General features: G+C 44.1%; 1 protein-coding gene across 2 annotated transcripts; it reads left to right on the plus strand.

Moving 5' to 3' along the window:
- Positions 1–6344: 6344 nt before the first annotated feature.
- On the plus strand, positions 6345–16804 carry LOC110509061 (mitochondrial fission factor homolog A). 2 transcript variants are annotated; one of them, XM_036966786.2, is made up of 8 exons: positions 6345–6723; positions 7929–8010; positions 9914–10123; positions 12415–12593; positions 13351–13436; positions 13938–14111; positions 15015–15093; positions 15563–16804. In XM_036966786.2, exons 3-8 carry the CDS (start codon positions 9919–9921, stop codon positions 15692–15694), a joined length of 855 nt encoding a protein of 284 aa, XP_036822681.1. In that variant the 5' UTR covers positions 6345–6723; positions 7929–8010; positions 9914–9918; the 3' UTR covers positions 15695–16804. The 2 variants fall into 2 exon arrangements, with proteins under 2 accessions (XP_036822681.1, XP_090081322.1); XM_090225196.1 differs by lacking the exon at positions 13938–14111 and having other exon boundaries at positions 6530–6723.
- The last annotated feature ends 6780 nt before the right edge of the window (positions 16805–23584 follow it).

The raw sequence follows: 23584 nt of genomic DNA on the forward strand, positions 1-23584 counted from the left end.
CCGGAACAGACACACACACAAACAAACCGGAACACACACAACCCGGAACACTCACACACAAACCGGAACACTCACACACAAACCGGAACACTCACACACAAACCGGAACACTCACACACAAACCGGAACACACACACACAAACCGGAACACACACACACAAACCGGAACACACACACACAAACCGGAACACTCACACACAAACCGGAACACACACACACAAACCGGAACACTCACACACAAACCGGAACACTCACACACAAACCGGAACACTCACACGCAAACTGGAACACACACACACAAACCGGAACACTCACACTCAAACCGGAACACTCACACACAAACCGGAACACACACAACCCGGACACACACACACAAACCGGAACACTCACACTCAAACCGGAACACACACAACCCGGAACACACACACACAAACCGAAACACACACACTCAAACCGGAACACTCACACACAAACCGGAACACACACAACCCGGAACACACACACACAAACCGGAACACTCACACTCAAACCGGAACACTCACACACAAACCGGAACACACACACACAAACCGGAACACACACACACAAACCGGAACACACACACACAAACCGGAACACTCACACACAAACCGGAACACTCACACACAAACCGGAACACTCACACACAAACCGGAACACTCACACACAAACTGGAACACTCACACACAAACCGGAACACTCACACACAAACCGGAACACACACTCACACACACTGAAGTGGAGCGGAAGCACCTGACATATGCAGTGGTGTAAAGTACTTAAGAAAAAAGTACAACTTAAGTAGTTTTTTGGGGTATCTGTACTTTACTATTTATATTTTGGGCAACTTTTGCTTTTACTTCACTACATTCCTAAAGAAAATAACATACTTTTTACTCTCTACATTTTTTTCCTGACACCCAAAAGTACTTGTTACATTTTGAATGCTTAGCAGGACAGGAACATGGTCAAATTAATTCACTTATCAAGAGAACATCCCTGGTCATCCCTACTGCCTCTGATCTGGAGGACTCACTAAACAGAGAACATCCCTGGTCATCCCTACTGTCTCTGATCTGGAAAACTCACTAAACAGAGAACATCCCTGGTCATCCCTACTGCCTCTGATCTGGAGGACTCACTAAACAGAGAACATCCCCGGTCATCCCTACTGTCTCTGATCTGGAGGACTCACTAAACAGAGAACATCCCTGGTCATCCCTACTGTCTCTGATCTGGAAAACTCACTAAACAGAGAACATCCCTAGTCATCCCTACTGTCTCTGATCTGGAAGACTCACTAAACAGAGAACATCCCTGGTCATCCCTACTGCCTCTGATCTGGTGGACTCACTAAACAGAGAACATCCCTGGTCATCCCTACTGGCTCTGATCTGGAGGACTCACTAAACAGAGAACATCCCTGGTCATCCCTACTGCCTCTGATCTGGTGGACTCACTAAACAGAGAACATCCCTGGTCATCCCTACTGGCTCTGATCTGGAGGACTCACTAAACAGAGAACATCCCTGGGCATCCCTACTGCCTCTGATCTGGTGGACTCACAAAACAGAGAACATCCCTGGTCATCCCTACTGTCTCTGATCTGGAAAACTCACTAAACAGAGAACATCCCTAGTCATCCCTACTGCCTCTGATCTGGAGGACTCACTAAACAGAGAACATCCCTGGTCATCCCTACTGGCTCTGATCTGGAGGACTCACTAAACAGAGAACATCCCTGGTCATCCCTACTGCCTCTGATCTGGAGGACTCACTTAACAGAGAACATCCCCGGTCATCCCTACTGGCTCTGATCTGGAGGACTCACTAAACAGAGAACATCCCTGGTCATCCCTACTGTCTCTGATCTGGAAAACTCACTAAACAGAGAACATCCCCGGTCATCCCTACTGTCTCTGATCTGGAGGACTCACTAAACAGAGAACATCCCCGGTCATCCCTACTGCCTCTGATCTGGAGGACTCACTAAACAGAGAACATCCCCGGTCATCCCTACTGCCTCTGATCTGGAGGACTCTAAACACAAATGCATCTTTTCCAAATGATGCCTGAGTGTTGGAGTGTGCCCCTGGCTATCCATAAATGTTAAAAACAAGAAAAAGGAGCCATCTGCTTTGCTTAATATAAGGAATTTGAAATGATTTATACATTTACTATTTAGAACTACATACTTTTAGACTTTTACTCAAGTAGTATTTTACTGGGTAACGTTCTACGTTCTACGTTCTACGTTCTACTTGAGTAACGTTCTATTAAGGTATCTATACTTTTACTCAAGAATGACAATTGGTTATTTTTCCACCACTGGACATATGATACCTGACATACCGGAACACACACACACACACACACACACACACACACACACACACACCTGAACACAGGCACTCGAAAAAAAAATACTCACGCACATGCATGCATGCACACACACTTCTCTCTCTCTCTCTCTCTCTCTCTCTCTCTCTCTCTCTCTCTCTCTCTCTCTCTCACACACACACACACACACACACACACACACACACACATATTTCCAATTAATTCACATAGGCACAAAGTCGACCTCATTCTCACACACACATGCTGTGCATACACACGCACCCATAATGCCAAGACATTACCATACTGCTAACAAAGGCAGTTCCTGGTAACCATTGGAGACCTTTGTAGGTAAAGCAGTCCATTCTGTAGTCAATATATCATCCACATGTATGTTAACACTGTATGTACACCTATGTTTTATCTTTGATGTCTCTACTTTACTGTTGCATCAGACCCCCCTCAAAATGATATGGTGCTCCCCCCCTCCCCCACCCCTCCAACAACTAACAACTAGCCCACTCATTTACTGACCTCTCCCTCCCTCCTCCCCCACCCCTCCAACAACTAACAACTAGCCAACTCATTTACTGACCTCTACCCCCTCCTCCCCCACCCCTCCAACAACTAAACCACTCATTTATCAACCTCTCCTCTCCTCTCCCCCCTCCTCCACCACCCCTCCAACAACTAAACCACTCATTTATCAACCTCTCCTCTCCCCCCTCCTCCCCCACCCCTCCAACAGCTAACCACTAGCGCAATCATTTAGCGACCTCTCCTCTCCCCCTCCCCCCCAGGGATGTCAAGTAGAAACACAACCAGAAAGACGACCACCCACTTCTCATTAGTCAAGATGGAGAGGTGAAAATGGGGGTCGAGGATCGTAATCCCTCAATCAGGCGGCTGGGGGCTTGAATCAAGGGATTTAACCCCACATAAGCCCCTAAATCCCCACTTCAGAGGTCCACAACTGATGGGCTAAAGCACCATACATGGCTGCAGACGGGCTGGACCCAGACAGAAGACCCTCCTCATCCCACAGTGGTCAACGGATGGACATGTCGGAGGGGAACTATGGTTACCGTGTTGACCAGGAGATGCACAGTGGTTAAAGAGTTGACCAGGAGATGCACTGTGGTTACCGTGTTGACCAGGAGATGCACTGTGGTTACCATGTTGACCAGGAGATGCACTGTGGTTACCGTGCCGGTTGTGATACAGCCTGGAATGGAACCAGGGTCTGTAGTGAGATGCAGTATCTTAGACCGCTGTGATACAGCCGGGGAATCGAACCAGGGTCTGTAGTGAGATGCAGTATCTTAGACCGTTGTGCCGCTCAGGGAACTTACTGCATAAGCCCCAGATGGTTGGTGAATTGGAGCTCAGCGCTTTCTTGTCATAGCCTACGCACATTCCGATTCATCAGCTTTTAACAGATAACCCTCCTTCCATACACTGCATTAATGATATCGATAGTTATGGCCACCTACGTAGTTTCACACCCAAAACAAGTTAAATTGAAAGCGCAGATATCAAGCGCCATCTGTTGGCCTAAATCAGCAAACACTGACTCCAAACTGAACTGCTACATACAACTGACACCTGTCTTAATTCTGAGGAGAATTCTCATGAGGAGATATTTTTCAGCAAAATGCTGTTCAACAATTCAGCGTTGCAAATTTATATGGTGAGTTTGTATGTGAAAAAAAAAATTACGAGAGTGTACCCAAGCCCAATAATTATTTGCTAGTAGATATCAAGCCAAATGTTTTGTTCACAGGGCCAATTAAGGGTAGATATCAAGCCAAAACAGAAAGAAAAGCTTAATTAATATAGACTGGTCTGTTTCCAGCTCTACGTGGCAGATGGTGCTAAAACGTGCCTCTTTGCAAGTTATCTTGAGTTGAAAACTGTAGACTTTGACCTTTTGACTAATGGTAGATTCTGTCTGAACAATCTGTAGCTGCTAATGTACAGTGGGGCAAAAAAGTATTTAGTCAGCCACCAATTGTGCAAGTTCTCCCACTTAAAAAGATGAGAGAGGCCTGTAATTTTCATCCTAGGTACACTTCAACTACGACAGAATTAGGAAAAAAAATCCAGAAAATCACATTCTAGGATTTGTAATGAATTTATTTGCAAATTATGGTGGAAAATAAGTATTTGGTCACCTACAAACAAGCAATATTTCTGGCTTGTCAATACTATTTTGAATATTTTTGGTGGGTGACTACAAGGTATTATGTTCAAATGTCCACACTGTAGTTCCATACTCATTCTTCAGATGTGTTACCTCCTGTCGTTAAAAGTATTTTTCTTTTGAAATGCTGAGAAAGAAGAAAAGATGGAAGAGAGACAGAGGTCATATTGGGGGAATTGTATTTATTATTAGGTCATTTTATTTAACCTTTATTTACCTAGGCAAGTCAGTTAAGAACAAATATCTTATTTAAAATGATGGCCTAGGTGGGTTAACTGCCTTGCTCAGGGGCAGAACAGATTTTTACCTTGTCAACTTAGGGATTTGATCTAGCAACCTTTTGGTTGCTGGCCCAATGGTCTAACCACTAGGCTACCTGCCGCCCCAATGCTTCCCACAGTTATGCCAAGTTGGCTGAGTGTCCTTTGGGTTCTAGCTACACACAGGAAACAGTTGAGCATGACAAACCCAGCAGTTTTTCAGTTCTTCACAGCTGGATGTGATACAGCCTGAAATTGAACCAGGGACTGTAGTGACACCTCTAGCACTGAGATGCAGTGCCTTAGACCGCTGCACCACTCGGGAGCCCAGGCACATGCATACACACGATAACATATGCACTATACACACACACATACCTATTGATTTTGTATTGTAGATATGCGGTAGCAGTGGAGTAGAGCTCTGAGGGAACACAATGTGTTGTGAAATCTGTGAATGTATTGTAATGTTTTTAAAATGGTAAAACTGCCTTAATTTTGCAGGATCCCAGGAAGAATACCCGTTAAAAAATGGACGGATAAATAGTCTTTCCCATTCACCCTCTGAATGGCACCCATACACAATCCACGTCTCAATTGTCTCAAGGCTTAAAAATAATGATTTAACCTGCCTCCTCCACTTCATCAACACTGACTGACGTGGATTTAGCAAGTGACATCAATAATGGATCATAGCTTTCACCTTGATTCACCTGGTCAGCCTATGTCAGGGAAAGAGCAGGTGTTCTTAATGTTTTGTACGCTCAGTGTATATGTGATTCTTGTCCTAGAGTTGAAAGATGTGTTATGTTAGTAACTTGGCTACTAAGTGAACTAATGTAAACTCACACCAGTTAGTGAAACGTGTCACGTCATGTCTAGCAATGTGCTAATTTCGAAATGCACTTTTGAAGATAGCAAGATACTATACCGTTGACACAATGATTGGTTTGCCATTACTACTACAATGAATGAATGACGCTACAGCTACATGCTAACATTTCGTAGCTAGCTGGTACTCCAATACCCGGTAGTGTTGACTACTACAGGTTCATGTTGTACTCCCCTACACGGTAGTGTGGACTACTACAGGTTAATGTGGTACTCCCCTACCCGGTAGTGTCGACTACTACAGGTTAATGTGGTACTCCCCTACCCGGTAGTGTCTACTACAGGTCCATGTGGTACTCCCCTACCCGGTAGTGTCTACTACAGGTTAATGTGGTACTCCCCTACCCGGTAGTGTCTACTACAGGTTAATGTGGTACTCCCCTACCTGGTAGTGTCGACTACTACAGGTTGATGTGGTACTCCCCTACCCGGTAGTGTCTACTACAGGTTAATGTGGTACTCCCCTACCTGGTAGTGTCGACTACTACAGGTTGATGTGGTACTCCCCTACCCGGTAGTGTCTACTACAGGTCCATGTGGTACTCCCCTACCCGGTAGTGTCTACTACAGGTTAATGCGGTACTCCCCTACCCGGTAGTGTCTACTACTACAGGTCCATGCGGTACTCCCCTACCCGGTAGTGTCTACTACTACAGGTCCATGCGGTACTCCCCTACCCGGTAGTGTTGACTAGTACAGGTTAATGCGGTACTCCCCTACACGGTAGTGTCGACTACTACAGGTTCATGCGGTACTCCCCTACCCGGTAGTGTCTACTACTACAGGTCCATGCGGTACTCCCCTACCCGGTAGTGTTGACTAGTACAGGTTAATGCGGTACTCCCCTACACGGTAGTGTCGACTACTACAGGTTCATGCGGTACTCCCCTACCCGGTAGTGTCGACTACTACAGGTTCATGCGGTTGGTTGATGATAAGCAGCACAAGGAGAACATAAAACACACTGTAATTAAATGAAATCTGCAGTTTCGACGAATAAAAATACAACGGGTAAGTGTCTGAATATTTCGCCTTCACCGTCGTGAGAAAATGTATGTAGCTAACTTCCAAGCCTGTTAACGTTAGCTAGCTATAGTTACTTGCAACAATAATTATTTTTTTCATGCACGCCTTTGTTTACGTTTACCGTTAGCAACAAAAAAACAACAACTACATTTCGTCTGGCTTGTTTTACAATTATCCAGTCAGCCGAGGACTGAATGCCCTGTTGGCAAAGCGTCGAAACAATATAGCTAACGTTACCTGTTTAGACTTTCAAATAGCTAGCTAGCCTGATATGGGGGTAGACTGAAAATGTTAACTAATTAGTATTATCTTCACACTAGTTGTCATTGTTTGATACGAGTCTCAAATATCACAGCCACACGGTGCTTTCCAGCGTCATTGCTCACTGTCTGTAATGGTCAAGTAATCCACTGTCTGAGCCACGCAGTTGAGCCAATGATATTGCTACTTGGGATCCTTGGGACGTCCATGTCCTAAACCCTAACATTAACCCTTACCTAAACCATTTGCAATATCAACTTCGTGTCCCGAGGATTCTGAATAGCACGTTAAAACAATTACTGCGAGCTCATTTCAGTCCATGTTTGTTTAGGATTTAAGCATGAGGTATCTGGCTATTATTTACCATAAGTAGGAAAACAAACAACAGTTAGGCCACTGGGGCTAAGGCACTGCATCTCAGTGCTAGAGGCGTCACTGCAGACACTGGTTCGATCCCGGGCTGTATCACAACCAGCCGCGATCAGGAGTCCCATAGGGCGGCACACAAATAGCCCAGCGTAGTCCGGGTTAGGGACGTCATTATAAATACGAATTTGTTCTTAACTGATTTGCCTTGTTAAAAAAGGTTTATAAAAATACATAATTAAAATGGTAGCCTACGTGTTCATTTTGCATGAAGTCATTATGACATGATTAGGAGTTGGTAACCAGAATGTCAATTATTTATAGAATGCAATAAAACCTAGTGAGAAATGGCATCTGGCATGTGTGCATATCTTTGTTTTGGTCGCACTGTGTGATGGCTGTCATCTACATGTGGCCGGGGGGGTGTCACAGAAGCAACTAGTTCCTGTAAAGATGCTGGGAAATGCTAGATGTGCAGGCAGCTAAAATGACAAGGAACCCCCTCATGCGGTACAAAACATGGATTTAACATCTTTCTGAATTTTTTTATTTTTTTTTTGTAGAACCACTTGCATCTGGACCGGGACATTTATGAGATACACTTTTCTTCCAAATCGAGAACAAAGAAAGTATCGCCAAGACCAGGTCAGTTGAAAAATGTGGCAGAGTTTTCCATTAACTAAGCCATAATTAATGATCTGGAGCCCTCACATAATTGCTTTACAATTCCATTTGCACACTGAACAAAAATATAAACGCAACATGCAACAATTTCAACGATTTTAGTTACAGTTCATATATGCAGATATGCATCTGTTGGTCACAGATACCTTTCAAAAAGAAGTTGGGGTGTGGATCAGAAAACCAGTAATTTTCTGGTGTGACCACCATTTTGCCTCATGCAACGCATAGAGTTGATCAGGCTGTTGATTGTGGCCTGTGGAATGTTGTCCCACTCCTCTTCAATGGCTGTGAGAAGTTGCTAGATATTGGCGGGAACTGGAGCACTGTGTCGTACACATCGATCCAGAGCATCCCAAACATGCTCAATGGGTGACATGTCTGGTGACTATGCAGGCCATGGAAGAACGGGGACATTTTCAGCTTCCAGGAATTGTGTACAGGTCCTTGCGACATGGGGCAGTGCATTATCATGCTGAAACATGGTGATGGTGGCGGATGAATGGCACCACAATGGGCCTCAGGATTTCGTCACGTTATCTATCAAATTGCCATCGACAAAATACAATTGTTCTCATTGTCCGTAGTTTATGCCTGCCCATACCATAACCCCACCACCACCATCAGACTCTCGGTTCACAACATTGACATCAGCAAACCGCTCACCCACACGACACCATACACGCTGTCTGCCAGCTGCCTGGTACAGTTGAAACTGGGATTCATCCGTGAAGAGCAGACTTCCCCAGTGTGCTATAGTGGCCTTCGAAGGTGAGCATTTGCCCACTGAAGTCGGTTATGACGCCGAACTGCAGTCAGGTCAAGACCCTGCTGAGGACGAAGAGCACACAGATAAATAAAGGTTAAATAAAATAAAACATTTATTTAAAAAATATGAGCTTCCCTGAGACAGTTTGTGCAGAAATTATTCAGACAGTTTCATCAGCTGTCAGGGTGGCTGGTCTCAGACGATCCCGCAGGTGAAGAAGCCGGATGTGGAGGTCCTGGGCTGGCGTGGTTACACGTGGTCTGCGGTTGTGAAGCCGGTGGACATACTGCCAAATTCTCTTAAACAACATTGGAGGCGGCTTATGGTAGAGAAATTAACATTCAATTATCTGGCAGCAGCTCTGGTGGACATTCCTGCAGTCAGCATGCCAATTGTTAGCTCACTCAAAAACAGAGACATCTGTGGGAATTGTGTTGTGTGACAAAACTGCACATTTTAGAGTGGCCTTTTATTGTCCCCAGCACAAATTGTACCTGTGTAATGATCATGCTGTTTAATCATCTTCTTGATATGCCACACCTGTCAGGTGGATCAATTATCTTGGCGAAGGAGAAATGTTCACTAACAGGGATGTGAACACACGTGTGCACAAAATCTGAGATAAATAAGAATTTTGTGCATATGGAAAAATGTCTGGTGTTTTTTGTTTTAGCTCATGAAACATGGAACCAACCCTTTACATGTATATTTGTGTTCAGTATAAATAAAACCATGCTTGTTTTGGATTAAGCAGAGGTATCAGGCTATTAATAACCATAAGTACACAAAACAGTACTATGTTAGTTAGCCCACATAAATGGTAGCCTACATGATAATTTAACTTAGAAATGCAGTCATCATTATTTGATTATGAGTTGGTATTAAACATTTCAGGAATGCACAAGAATGTCAATAATGTGTAGAATGCAATAAAACCATGAAATCATTATGTTATATCAAATGCCCTGTTATCAACAAAGTTGGTTAAATTGCATATAAATGGAAAATTGCATTCCTTTTTTAGGGCAAAATACATGGACCTAATGTTAACATATGAGCGATTGTTTGATTTATTGAGGCTTTTGTTGTTATTACAAGGCTGGATGAGTGTGGCAACCTTCCCCTCTTCCTCTTCGGAAGAGGCAGAGATGAATCGGATCCACTATGAGCTGGAGTACACCGAGGGTATCAGCCAGCGCATGCGCATCCCCGACACACTCAAAGTGGCCCCCGAAAACCAACATGGGCTGCTGTCTCAGCCCCTGGCCCCCCACATGATGCATGTACCAGAGAGGATCGTGATAGCAGGTGAGCAGTGTGTGGTCTACGTCAGTCGTTCCTGGAGTCCCCTCCCCCCCAACATTTTTTTATATTTTGATTAATTTACACTACCGGTCAAAAGTTTTAGAACACCTACTGATTTCAAGGGGTTTTCTTTATTTGTACTATTTTCTACATTGTAGAATAATAGTCAAGACATCAACATTATGTAATAACACATATGGAATCATGTAGTAACCAAAAAAGTTACTGGTTGTTGGTAATCAAGCCTACCACTGTAGTGTCATCTGCAAACTTGATGATTGAGTTGGAAGCGTGCATGGCCACACAGTCATGGGTGAACAGGGAATACAGGAGAGGGCTGAGAACGCACCCTTGTGGGGCCCCAGTGTTGAGGATTAGCGGGGTGGAGATGTTGTTTCCTACTTGAGTGGCTGCTGCCAACATACAGACTCAAATCTCTAGCCACTTTAATAATAAAAAATTGGATGTAATAACTATCACCTGTCACTTTAAACAATACCACTTTATATAATGTTTACATACCCTACATTACTCATCTCATATGTATATACAGTACTCTACACCATCTACTGCATCTTGCCTATGCCGCATGGCCATCGCTCATCCATATATTTATATGTACATATACTTATTAATTCCTTTACACTTGTGTGCAAAAGGTAGTTGTTGTGAAATTGTTAGATTACTTGTTGGATATTACTGCATGGTTGGAACTAGAAGCACAAGCATTTCGCTACACTCGCATTAACATCTGCTAACCATGTGTATGTGACCAATACGATTGGATTTGAAACTGACTCTCATGAGGACCGCCACAGGAATGAAAGACCCAGAGTTACCTCTGCTGCAGAGGATAAGTTCATTAGAGTTACCAGCCTCAGAAATTGCAGCCCAAATAAATGCTTCAGAGTAGAAGTAAGACATCTCAACATCAACTGTTCAGTTGCTGTGTGAATCAGGCCTCCATGATGGAATTGCTGCAAAGAACCACTACTAAAGGACGCCAATAAGAAGAAGAGACTTGCTTGGGCCAAGAAACACGAGCAATGGATATTAAACTGGTGGAAATTTGTCCTTTAGTCTGGAGTCCAAATTGGAGATGTTTGGTTCCAACCGCCGTGTCTTTGTGAGACGATCTCTGCATGTGTATTTTCCACTGTGAAGCATGGAGGAGGAGGTGTGATGGTGTGGGGGTGCTTTGCTGGTGACACCGTCTGTGATTTATTTAGAATTAAAGGCACACTTATTAACCAGCAAGGCTACCACATCATTCTGCAGCGAAGCGCCATCCCATCTGGTTTGTGCTTGGTGGGATCATCATTTGTTTTTCAACAGGACAATAGCTCAACACACCTCCAGGCTGTATAAGGGCTATTTAACCAAGAAGGAGAGTGATGGAGTGCTGCATCAGATGACCTGGCCTCCGCAATCACCCGACCTCAACCCAGTTGTGATGGTTTGGGAATCAAATCAAAGTTTATTTGTCACGTGCGCCAAATGTTATTATTTTTACCTTTATTTATCTACAGTTGGCAAGTCAGTTAAGAACAAATTCTTATTTTCAATAACAGCCTAGGAACTGTGGGTTAACTGCCTGTTCAGGGGCTGAACGACAGATTTTTACCTTGTCAGCTCGGGGATTCGATCTTGCAACGTTCCGGCTACTAGTCCAATGCTCTAACCACTATGCTACCTACCTTTACGCCAATGAGTGGTGTGAGCAGTTTGTGTCATGAACAATGCTTGTGCGTATGGGAATAGACGTGACACGGGATGTTCCCCAATGCTGGAAGTGAAGCAGGAGGGAAAATGTTTTGGAGCCCCTGGTCTACATGATACATGTACCAGAGAGGATTTTGATAGCAGGTGAGTGGTGTCTGCTCTCTGGACGGAGCCATATGGTTGTCAGGGTGGTTTTGTGGGGAAACCTGCAGAGAGCCATCTGGTTGTCTGTGGGGAAACCTGGACAGAGCCATCTGGTTGTCTGTGTGGAAACCTGCAGAGAGCCATCTGGTTGTCTGTGGGGAAACCTGGACAGAGCCATCTGGTTGTCTGTGTGGAAACCTGGACAGAGCCATCTGGGTGTCAGGGTGGTTTTGTGGGGAAACCTGCAGAGAGCCATCTGGTTGTCTGTGGGGAAACCTGGACAGAGCCATCTGGTTGTCAGTAGGTCAGTCCAAATGCCTGTTGAGTCATTGTGCTGACAATTCCAGCTAGTCCTCCCCTGTTTCAGTCTGTTTTCTTCCGTTTGATGACTAATGAACATGACACTGTCCTCCTTCCGCCATCTCCAGGGGACGATGGGGACTCCCGTTACTCCCGGCCCAGAGACCTAGATCTGATCCAGTCCATTCCTCCTGTGGATTTACTGGACATGAAGGCGCCGCCACGTGTCCTCACCCTCAACGAACATTCCCTGGACTCCCTGGAGACGGACCAGGCTTCCACACCACAGGCCCACGCCAACCAGGGGGTGAGTTTGTGTCAACGTTGTGATGTCATTAGAACTACACAGAGCCATAAATGGTTCGAAATGTTCTACAAAAAAAAATGCTTTTCTATTTGGAGCATGCTAACCAGGGTCCGGTTTTTCATTGTTAGTCACGCTACGATGCTAACACTAATCAGCGGGTAAGTAGACCAACCCAGGCCTCCCGAGTGGCGTAGTGGTCTGAGGCACTGCATCGCAGTGCTAGCTGTGCCACTAGAGATTCTGAGTTCGAGTCCAGGCTCTGTTGCAGCCAGCCATGACCCATGGGGCGGCACACAATTGGTTTAGCGTTGTCCGGGTTAGGGGAGGGATTGGCCGGCAGGGATGTCCTTGTCCCATCGTGCACTAGAGACTCTTGTGGCAGGCCGGGCGCAGTGCACACTGACACAGTCGCCAGGTGCACGGTGTTTCCTCCGACACATTGGTGCGGCTGGCTTCCGAGTTAACTGGACATTGTGTCAAGAAGCAGTGCGGCTTGGTTGGGTTGTGTTGCAGCGATGAGACAAGACTGTACCTACCAATTGGACCAAAGAAAAAGTGGAAATAAAGAGTAGACCTCATACTGTATGTTTGGTATCTTACTCTAAGGACACCCCCCCCCCCCCCCCCCCCCGTCAGTTACTTCCTAGTTATCCGTTACTACATTTCTAATTAGGCAGAAATAGTCCTATCACTTTCAAATCTAAGGCTAAAATGAAAATATAGCGATCCCATCATACATCCCTGATGTGCCCCACAGGTCCACTCTCGGTTGCTGAGGGAGCGCACAGTGAGCGATACCACCAGCATTCGCCAGAGCGGCCCGGCCAACAGAACCCACGTAAGGTAAGCACCAGTCCAGGTGTGAGGGAAGCATTGGAAGACTCATCGCTTTCTTTCTCGTAGTTATGAAATGCCTAATTTCAGCACCCAGAACCAGATCTTGCGTGTGCGCTGCCCAGCTACTTCATTTGGTTCTTGGGGCAAAAAGGCTTTCAAATCTTAACTAACAAGTCCACGCACCCCCACTGTCAAAGACCCTTCCCAGCCCCATCCTTTCTGGAAAGTCCCCATTTTTACAATATTTGTATATGCTGCATGCTAACACCATGGAGGTATATGACAATTATTTTCAATGCGGCTATTTTGCAGATAACCAGTGTTTATTAGATAATTTTCCGGTTAGATTCCCTGTTCCCACTTTTAGCACCACTTCGGCGAGATCATGATTCGTAAAAAAAAAACTTCCTCTTCCTCTGTTTATCTCTCTACCTTCTTTCAATTCTCCATCCCTCCCTTATCTCCATCTCTCTTACTTTCCCCCCCCCCCCCCCTTCTCTCTCTCAGTGTAACCCTGTCCCCCGTCGCCCCCCCTCTCCGTGCCTGTCCCCCACTGTGTACCCCTGAGGATGTGGTGAACCTACAGTACAGTGCTGGAGGGTTGTTGTCCTATATCCAATGCACCACGCGCCGGGCCTACCAGCAGGTCCTCGAGGTCCTGGAGGTCGACATCCACCGCAGGTGACCCCCTTGAGCTCCTCAGCCACGCACAATATTGCATCCTGAAATATATTTTTTTTCACCCTTTTTCCTTACACGCTCCCAGTCATGGATTTAAAAGCATAAGACTGCTGTGAACATCGACTGGAAGGAGTTTCCACCCTTGTTAATAACATCTTAGTATTTTATTTGAATCTGGCGCTCTGCATTTTCCCTGGCAATTGGCCAGTTGAGACATTTGCGTCCCGCCTCTCCCTAAGAGGTTTTTAAAGCATAAGACTGCTGTGAACATCGACTGGAAGGAGTTTCCACCCTTGTTAATAACATCTATGTGAGAAAGGGTGCTAGTAAGTGCATACTTCAGGAGTAGTCAGTGTGTGCCTCATGCTTACTCTAAGCTAGGATGAGATAAAGATCTATTATCTCTAAGTAGGCTGTAGTGCGTAGCTACTGTCAACAGTTTGTTTGTGTGTGTGTGTGTGTGTGTGTGTGTGTGTGTGTGTGTGTGTGTGTGTGTGTGTGTGTGTGTGTGTGTGTGTGTGTGTGTGTGTGTGTGTGTGTTTTAATGGAATAGCATTAGACTGCATAGAGTTGGCTCATGATCGCCTCTGTTAGCTCAAATACAGCTGTATTGGCACAAAGCCTGTACTTACCCTGTCAATAATGAAGCTGAGCTCGGAGTGGCGATGGTGTGTTTAGCGCCACTAAAACTGCGTTGTTTTTTTTTTAAAAGTTGAAAGACCATTCAAATGTTCTGAGTTGAGTATTTACACGGTTACTAACCAAGGAAAATCCAGTCCATCAGGAGGGGAAACGCATTTTTACTGCAGCCAGTAACCATTCAAATGTAACTTTTCCATATATGTTAAATCCATTTATGTTCCCGTCGTATTATAAATATGTTCTTCTTTTTTTTTCCTGTAGGGCTGGTCACTTGACCCTCGACATGGACATGACCCCTGACGATTCAGGCTTAGTGGACGCCTCGTCACTACGGCGACAGGTAGTCAAAGCATTGTACCCTGTGTTGCCCTCCTATCCAATTATATTTATTAAACGATTGATTACCTTCCAATTGATATATTGAGCGAATGAATGACTGTAGCTAACACATAATGGGTATCAGAGGAGGCTGGTGAGGGGAGGATAGCTCATAATAGTGAATGGAAAGGTATCAAACACATTCCATTCATTTCCTTCGACATTATTGTGAGCCCGTCCTCCCCTTTTAAAGTGCCACCAGCCACCACTGATGTGTATGTAATGTATAAATTGAGTCAATTCCATTTCAGTTCAGGAAATGACATTTTGGGAATGTCCTGAATTTATGTGGAATTGACACTCTCCCAATGAAGAAAGATTATAATGGTCTCTATAAGGAGTTTTCAAATCCATTTCATTCACTTAAATGGACTGAATCAACTGTTCTGATGAATCATCAATTTTTTGATTCATTCATTTTTCTTATTCAGATTGTGAAGCTGAACCGACGTCTCCAGCTACTGGAGGAGGAGAACAAGGAGCGCTCCAAGCGAGAGGTGATTCTCTACTCCGCCACCGTGGCGTTCTGGCTCATCAATACCTGGATCTGGTTCCGGCGTTAGAACCGCACGGAACCCAATGACCAGGTCCTACACTGTCATTTTAACCAGAAATATCTCAATTCTATCTACAGATTGTAACACCAGATAATGTGATTGAATCAAAACAATGTTTTTCTGTAATATACTGGGAGTTACCGGTTAGGTACTGTTTTGGTGTAGCACAGAACATTTCAGACCAACCTTAGTTTGGTGATACTGTCCTCATTCTCTATTTGTAGAAACAGGAGTCTCATAAAATGTCCTTGTCCAGGGTGCAAGGGGATCCATTACATTTTGTTTTGTTTTAAATGCACTGTTATTAAAATAAATACTTTTTATGATCCGTGAAGTAATCCAACAACGTGTACACCGCCATCTTGTATATTTCAAGTCTTCTCACATTGATCGAGACGGGTGTCTGTCATCACTTTGGGGTGGACCCACCTGTCTGGAGCAAAACTCAATTGTGGAAGGGGAGGGTGATGGTATCTATGACAACTCCGACTGCCTAATCTGTTGGTTAAAGATATGTCTTGGCTGTCCCCATCAATCCAGATTGCCTGAATCAGTGAGGCTGATGAAATGACGAGGATACAGGCAAAGGAAACCAGTGTTGAGATTTCCCCAAATGTAAGCATTTAGTTGCAAGTCCTGTGTGAAGGGATTCATACCATTGCTCCATTTTATGGTGTGGATTGACTATTTATTTCTCTCCTACCTCGATGTTGGCAAGAAGCGGAGCAGGAGTCTAAATGTCTATTCATTCTCATCCAATGAGGTCCTTAGCACTGTATGACGTAATTGCCCAGTGTGGAAAAAATAGTTTGAACTCATATTTTATAGGATTAAATATGTATCTTGTGGAATATATGAGCTAAGAAACATTGCGACAAATGTGAGTATGTTCTGTATTAATCAGGCGCTGTTTTTGCTGCACAAAACTGGCATCTTTAGTTGAAAAACATTTTATTTTATTTTGTTTTCTTTAGTCAAACATTTATTTATGTATTTTTATGTATGTATTTATTTTCTTTAGTTGAACATGTATTTGTGCATTTATTTATATATTTTCTTGTACTATCAATGGATTGTATAAATATTTTACTGTAATAAATGATGTGTGGTTGAAAAGGATGATCTGTTGTTCTCTACCCTCTGCCCCCTATTGGTAGATTAGTATAAAAAAAAGATTTAAAAAAAGATTTCACACACAACTGTGTATCAAGTTGTTGGCGTTATATTTGTTGCGTAGCAACGCACCTGGTGCCATTTCTTACAAAGAGATCTGCGATTACACAGGTAAGTGTGCATGCTTACAACGGTTAGCCGAGAGTTTATCTAGCTAGCGTGCAATTTCGCTCCTACTAGAATATCCCCCTTTCATCTGTACTACTAGTATCAACTTTGACCTCCTCATATCTGATTCATCTCATCCTAACATGTGTAATGTTATGGAGCATCCTTGCGCCCTGCCCAAGAGTTGACGAGTCTTCTCCCCAACATTGAAGCTACCAGACAAGGCATTATTCAAAAGTAGCAAACTAGCTTGCTGGCCGAGTGTTAGCCAATAGATGTCCCATATCTATTGGCATGGGGCACACATGGGCCTAGTTGGATGTATGATCTGCAGGTTTGCTGCTCATTGAGTTGACACATTTGACTAATACAGTCCTTCCAATACTCTACTCAGCAAATTGGATGCAGTCTATCACAGTGCCACGTTTTATTACCAAAGCGCCTTATACCAGCCACCACTGCGACCTGTATGCTCTAGTCGGCTGGCCCTCGCTACATATTCGTCGCCAGACCCACTGGCTCCAGGTCATCTATAAGTCTATGCTAGGTAAAGCTCCGCCTTATCTCAGCTCACTGGTCATGATAACAACACCCACCCGTAGCACGCTCTCCAGCAGGTATATCTCACTGGTCATCCCCAAAGCCAACACCTCCTTTGGCCGCCTTTCCTTCCAGTTCTCTGCTGCCAGTGACTGGAACGAATTGCAAAAATCGCTGAAGCTGGAGACTTACATTTCCTTCACTAACTTTAAACATCAGCTACCTGAGCAGCTAACCGATCGCTGCAGCTGTACATAGTCCATCTGTAAATAGACCACCCAATCTACCTACCTCATCCCCAAATTGTTCTATTTTACTTTGCTGCTCTTTTGCACACCAGTATCACTACTTACACACCTTCATCTGCTCATCATCATCTGCTCATCTATCACTCCAGTGTTAATTTGTAATTACTTTGCTACTGTGGCCTATTTATTTCCTTACCTCCTCACGCCATTTGCACACACTGTATATAGACTTTTTTTCTATTGTGTTATTGAGTGTACGCTTGTTTATTCCATGTGTAACTCTGTGTTGTTGTTTCTGTCGCACTGTTTTGCTTTATCTTGGCCAGGTCGCAGTTGTAAATGAGAACTTGTTCTCAACTAGCTTACCTGGTTAAATAAAGGTGAAATAAAAAAATATATGTTTGTTTCAATTTTAGGAAAGGTCCTTGCGTTGGACACCTGAACCAGTTCCTCACTGCAGTACCCAATCTTCATCTTCAGTACCCTAGGTGAGCTGTAATTTCTTACTTATTAAGCAGCTTACCCGAACCATTGGCATAGTTGATAACATTAAAACACTGTGGCTTCCTCTTCTCTGCACTGATCTGAGATCACAGGACAGGTGAAAGGCAGCGGTCTCTGCACTACTTTCACTTGTCCTGTTAATTCAGTGTGCAGATGAAGACTGTAGCCCAGATGAAGAGGGAGTCACTTTAGACAATTGGGATGTGTTTCTATTCTGTGTCAACTAACTCTGAATTAAGGGGCCCTGTTTCCAACCCATGTTCCCATCTTCTCGCCCTAGTCACGTGACAGGCATGTTCTTTTGCACGCTAACCATCTTGGGGCATGACATCAAGCCAGTGTTTGTGTTCGATGGAAAGCTTCCAGAGGAGAAAAGCCAAAACCATAGCTACCTACCTCACAAAATGGCACCCTCACAAGTAGTGCAGTACAGTATTTATGGTATAATTTCCTGACACATCCCGTAAAATCCCTGTTTCGTTCCAGCTGGAGAAGAGTGCACAGGCTGCAGGCTAGAGCTCCCCCAGTCGTTCAGGAACACTTAAGAGAAAATTTAGAATTCAATCACTGCGCATACCAGGGGTCTATTATAAACAGAATGGAATGGGGCTCGACATACCTGCATTTGTCCAATAGAAACTTGTTTTCATTGCAAAATGTTTTCTGTTTAGAGTGAACGGTTGCAGTTGAAAAAAGTTTTTTTGTGAACAATTGTTTTTATTGGATCACATCAAGGCAATACAGTTGATAAATAACAATACCCTACTTAACAACCCCTTCCATACCAAACATATCCCTGGCGGCCCCACTAAATCCCCAACCTCGCACAACACATAATATAAAAAACAAAAACATACAGAAAAAAAAACATAACAATAAAATATACATCACAGCCAAGAATGTTTTGCAACTGCTTGCAACTATGCGCTTCATTCTTGGTTTAAATGAATACACCCATGTTTTCCGTCTTCCTGTATTGGACTTTTGACCTGTCTCTCTGTGCCTCTGTAGTGTGTCCTCAGATACGTGAGCTCCTGGAGCTTATGGGTGTGTCCATCATCCAGGTCAGTGTGCCAATCCTCTATGTAGCATGCTAACCCTGAACACACCCTGAACACACCCAGTTGACTTGAACACACACTAACCACCACACAAAGACATGACATGTCTCCCTCCCCCTCTCTCACACTCACTCACTCACGCTCTCAATGCTCTTGGGGATGGCGAGGAGCCCCCCTGGTGAAACGGGGAACAGTAGACGTGGTGGCATCAGAAGACATGGACACTGCCCTTTGGTGGCATCAGAAGACATGGACACTGCCTTTTGGTGGCAACGTCCTAATCCGCCAGCTCATCCTTTGAGTCAATAACCATGCCTATACTGCTGTGGGCTTCTCCAATAGAAAAAAGCTTTAGGTTCAAGTGGCTTTCCAAGCACTTTGTGACAAAGTAATGGTAAAAGAAGGCTATATAAATTATATTTTAATTGATTGGTTGAGTTATTGAAATGACTGATGGCCACTTTTCTCTGTTGAATGCTTCCTCTCCACAGTGAAGTAATTGAATACTCTCTATCCAAGCTGCTCGACATTCTGAAGATTACACATGAAGAGGTAAGACCATCCAAAGCTTTTGTAATGAATGAGTCATAGGGCTTCATTACATGGTCAGAGGCCTTCATCACATGGTCAGAGGCCTTCATCACATGGTCAGAGGCCTTCATCACATGGTCATAGGCCTTCATTACATGGTTATAGGCCTTCATCGCATGGTCCTAGACCTTAATTACATGGCCATAGGCCTTCATTACATGGTTATAGGCCTTCATCGCATGGTCCTAGGACCTTAATTACATGGCCATAGGCCTTCATTACATGGTCATAAGCCTTCATTACATGGTTATAGGCCTTCATCGCATGGTCCTAGACCTTAATTACATGGCCATAGGCCTTCATTACATGGTTATAGGCCTTCATCGCATGGTCCTAGGACCTTAATTACATGGCCATAGGCCTTCATTACATGGTCATAAGCCTTCATTACATGGTTATAGGCCTTCATCGCATGGTCCTAGACCTTAATTACATGGTCATAGGCCTTCATTACATGGTCATAAGCCTTCATTACATGGTTATAGGCCTTCATTACATGGTCATAAGCCTTCATTACATGGTCATAAGCTTCATGTATATATAAGCACACTATGTCCTTGTATTGTAAGACATACAACATCACTATGTACTTGTCTCTCAAATATGATCTTGCAACTATTGTACTCTGAAAATGCTCCCATACTCCTCTTCTCTTTATCAACCTAATGTCTGTCAGATTGTGGACTTGTGTATCTTGTTAGGCTGTGACTACTGCGATAAGATTGCAGGCCTTGGCCCCAAGAGAGCGCTGACTCTGATCCAGCAGCGCCAGACTATAGAACGTAGTACTGTAGTACTGAACATCAACAGAAAGGTACGTTTCCTCCCTGAACACTGCTCATATTACTACAATACAAATGACTTGGATATTTGTGCCAATGCGTTTGCAGAAGTCTTTAATACATCTGGATTAAACATACTATTAAACCAAGGAAATAAATGTAATTTGTTGCCACTTCACAAGATTAACATATATTCATTTTTCACTCCTATTGTCAGAGTCGTGTGTATAGGTGGCAGGGAAGTCAGGCGCAGGAGAATCAAACTGAGTGTAATGTAGTTATTTAATATCAAATAAACAAAACATTCTCCAAACACTAAATGTAACAATAAACAAAGTGGGTATGAGGACCTGTCGCGCACCAATACAAACTCAATACAACACTGAATAACAAACAATCTCTCACAAAGACAAGAGGGGAAACAGAGGGTTAAATACACAACAGATAATGCATGGGATTGAAACCAGGTGTGTAGGAAGACAAGACAAAACCAATGGAAAATGAAAAATGGATCAATGATGGCTAGAAGACCGGTGACGTCGACCGCCGAGCACCGCCCGAACAAGGAGAGGCTTCGACTTCGGCAGAAGTTTGTGACACCTATGCTATGTCCCTGTCCATGGACTGTACCTAGAATAACACTCTCCAACCCTTCCTCCTCCAGAACCACCCTGTCCCACTGTTCTGGCAGTACCAGGACACCACCCTGACCGAGCCCCCTGACCTGGATTGAGCCGGATGAGGAGGCCCTGGGTCAGGTTCTGTGCCATGATAAACACGTCAAGTACTGTTCTGGTCCTGTATAACACCCATTTGGAATTAGACCAGGGGTCAAAATGTATCAAGCGTCTCAGAGTGTTGATCTAGGATCAGATCCTCCCTGTCTGTGTAATCTTCTTCGTTGTGTTCTAAAAGCTCAAACTGAGACGTTGGTTACATGCGACCCCCTTGGTGTGCACAACTCTAATCATCTTGCAGTGCATGTTTCATGTCCATGGTAGTAATGTAAAACTCTGTATGTATGTGATATGTAGGGAGTACAAGGATACGCGGTCGAATGGCGAAATTCCGTGAGCGGAGAGGGAGGGCGACAAGGCAGCAGGATGGAGCAGACAACCCCGCACGGAGGAATTATTCCGCATTACGCGGAAAAACCAGCAGGCCAGCAGGCCTTCATTATTTTAATGACACCTCACCTTTTTGCGGTGGAAGTACCTGCTGAACTCTATATCTCATCATAAGGCCCAGAGCCCTGTATAAAAATGGCTATATGTAGAACTTCATTAGGCATTTAATCGATGCCAAATGCTTCATATACTTATTGCTTTGGAGATCCCCAGACTGTATCAACTTTTTACATTGGTCCATCATATCCAGAACAGCTAATGTGAACAGTATGAATTGTACAGCGATTTTCACAGTTGTTCATAACCTCATCAGTGTAAGTATGCCTTCTTATTGATGGATCACCTTTCATGTATTTGGTTATATTGACGGTCTCTCTTCTTGATACAGTTCAAAAGTGTTGAAAACCATGTTTTCTGGGTTGTGTTCAGTAGGCTCGAAACAGGATAAAACGTTTTGAAATAGAGTGAAGGTACTACCTGAACTTGTCCAGTAAGAGCACAGGTTTAACTTCTCTGTTGCATGCATAATGATTCATAATGATTTTAAAACCTTGTGTGCTCTACTGAACATGACCCTGTACTGCTGAACTGGGAGTAGCCTGGTTTCCTAACTCTTCCTGCATTCAACAACGTCACATTGCTTTGTTTGGCAAGATAATATTCCAAGATAACCGGGTTGGCTAAAGCAGAAACAGACTGGAATCCAGGCTAAACTGAAAGTGCTGTGGCACCTAACACACTGGATACCAGGCTAAACTGAAAGTGCTGTGGCACCTAACACACTGGAATCCAGGCTAAACTGAAAGTGCTGTGGCACCTAAATCGGCCAGTGTATTTCTAGTATGTATTTAGTCATTGTGTTGTCTGAAATACCAGTCGTATCTCTCTCCTTGTAGCCGGCTGAATCTTCCATCGCAGCCAAAGGAAAGAGAGTGAGTCCAAGTGACACTGTCCTCAGATGGTGCCTGGCGGTAAAGCATATGCATCCTGACTAACCAGGGGCGTTCGCCGATTCTGTTACAAAACATTTAATTAACAAAAGCAAAAGGAATTAAATGGGGAAGGTCGTAACTTAATTTGTCCAATAGAAACTCTCATTTTGCAACTGTTTGGACTAATGATTCCACCCCAGCTGTCTGACAGTGAAGAGGATGCCCTAGACTGTTACCATGGTTCCTCCAGTCTTTGAATAAAATTATATTTACACTTTACCGGTTGTACATGCTGTTGGTCCTTTTGACGGTAAGAGGTGGAGATAAATCCACAGGAAAGTGTTCTTTACCTGACTTTTTGTGGTGCCGGTTGGTTCTCTCGTTTGTATTTTCAAAGTGATGCAAAAATAAGTAAACAGTAACCGAGTGTAGTCGACCGAATAACGTTTCCTCGCAATCAGCTGGAAGTGTTTGCCATTCGGTTAGGCTCGGACATAGTGTGTAAATATTTTGTCACGTGCGAATTGCATCAGTATTGAAAATGCAAACGATATGACGTTACAGACCAGGGGCCTGTTGCACAAAAGTAGAATTAAGACATCCGGGATAAATGGCTCAGCTGAGCTCAATGAAGCCAAAACATGTGCGTCCAGGCTTAATTGGTTGCACAAAGACCAAGCCAGGATGAGCAGACACGGATTCATTAAACCAGGTGAAACCAATCCTGGATAGGTGCGCGCTCACGGCTCACTCAAATAGACCCCGCCACAGATCACAGATTTAACTGATTTACCATGGCAACTAGAGCCGCGTACTTTTCCCCGTCGGAA

The sequence above is a fragment of the Oncorhynchus mykiss genome, chromosome 28 (assembly GCF_057628025.1).
Source record: "Oncorhynchus mykiss isolate SJ-2025 chromosome 28, ASM5762802v1, whole genome shotgun sequence".
In the NCBI taxonomy this organism is placed as follows: Eukaryota; Metazoa; Chordata; class Actinopteri; order Salmoniformes; family Salmonidae; genus Oncorhynchus; species Oncorhynchus mykiss.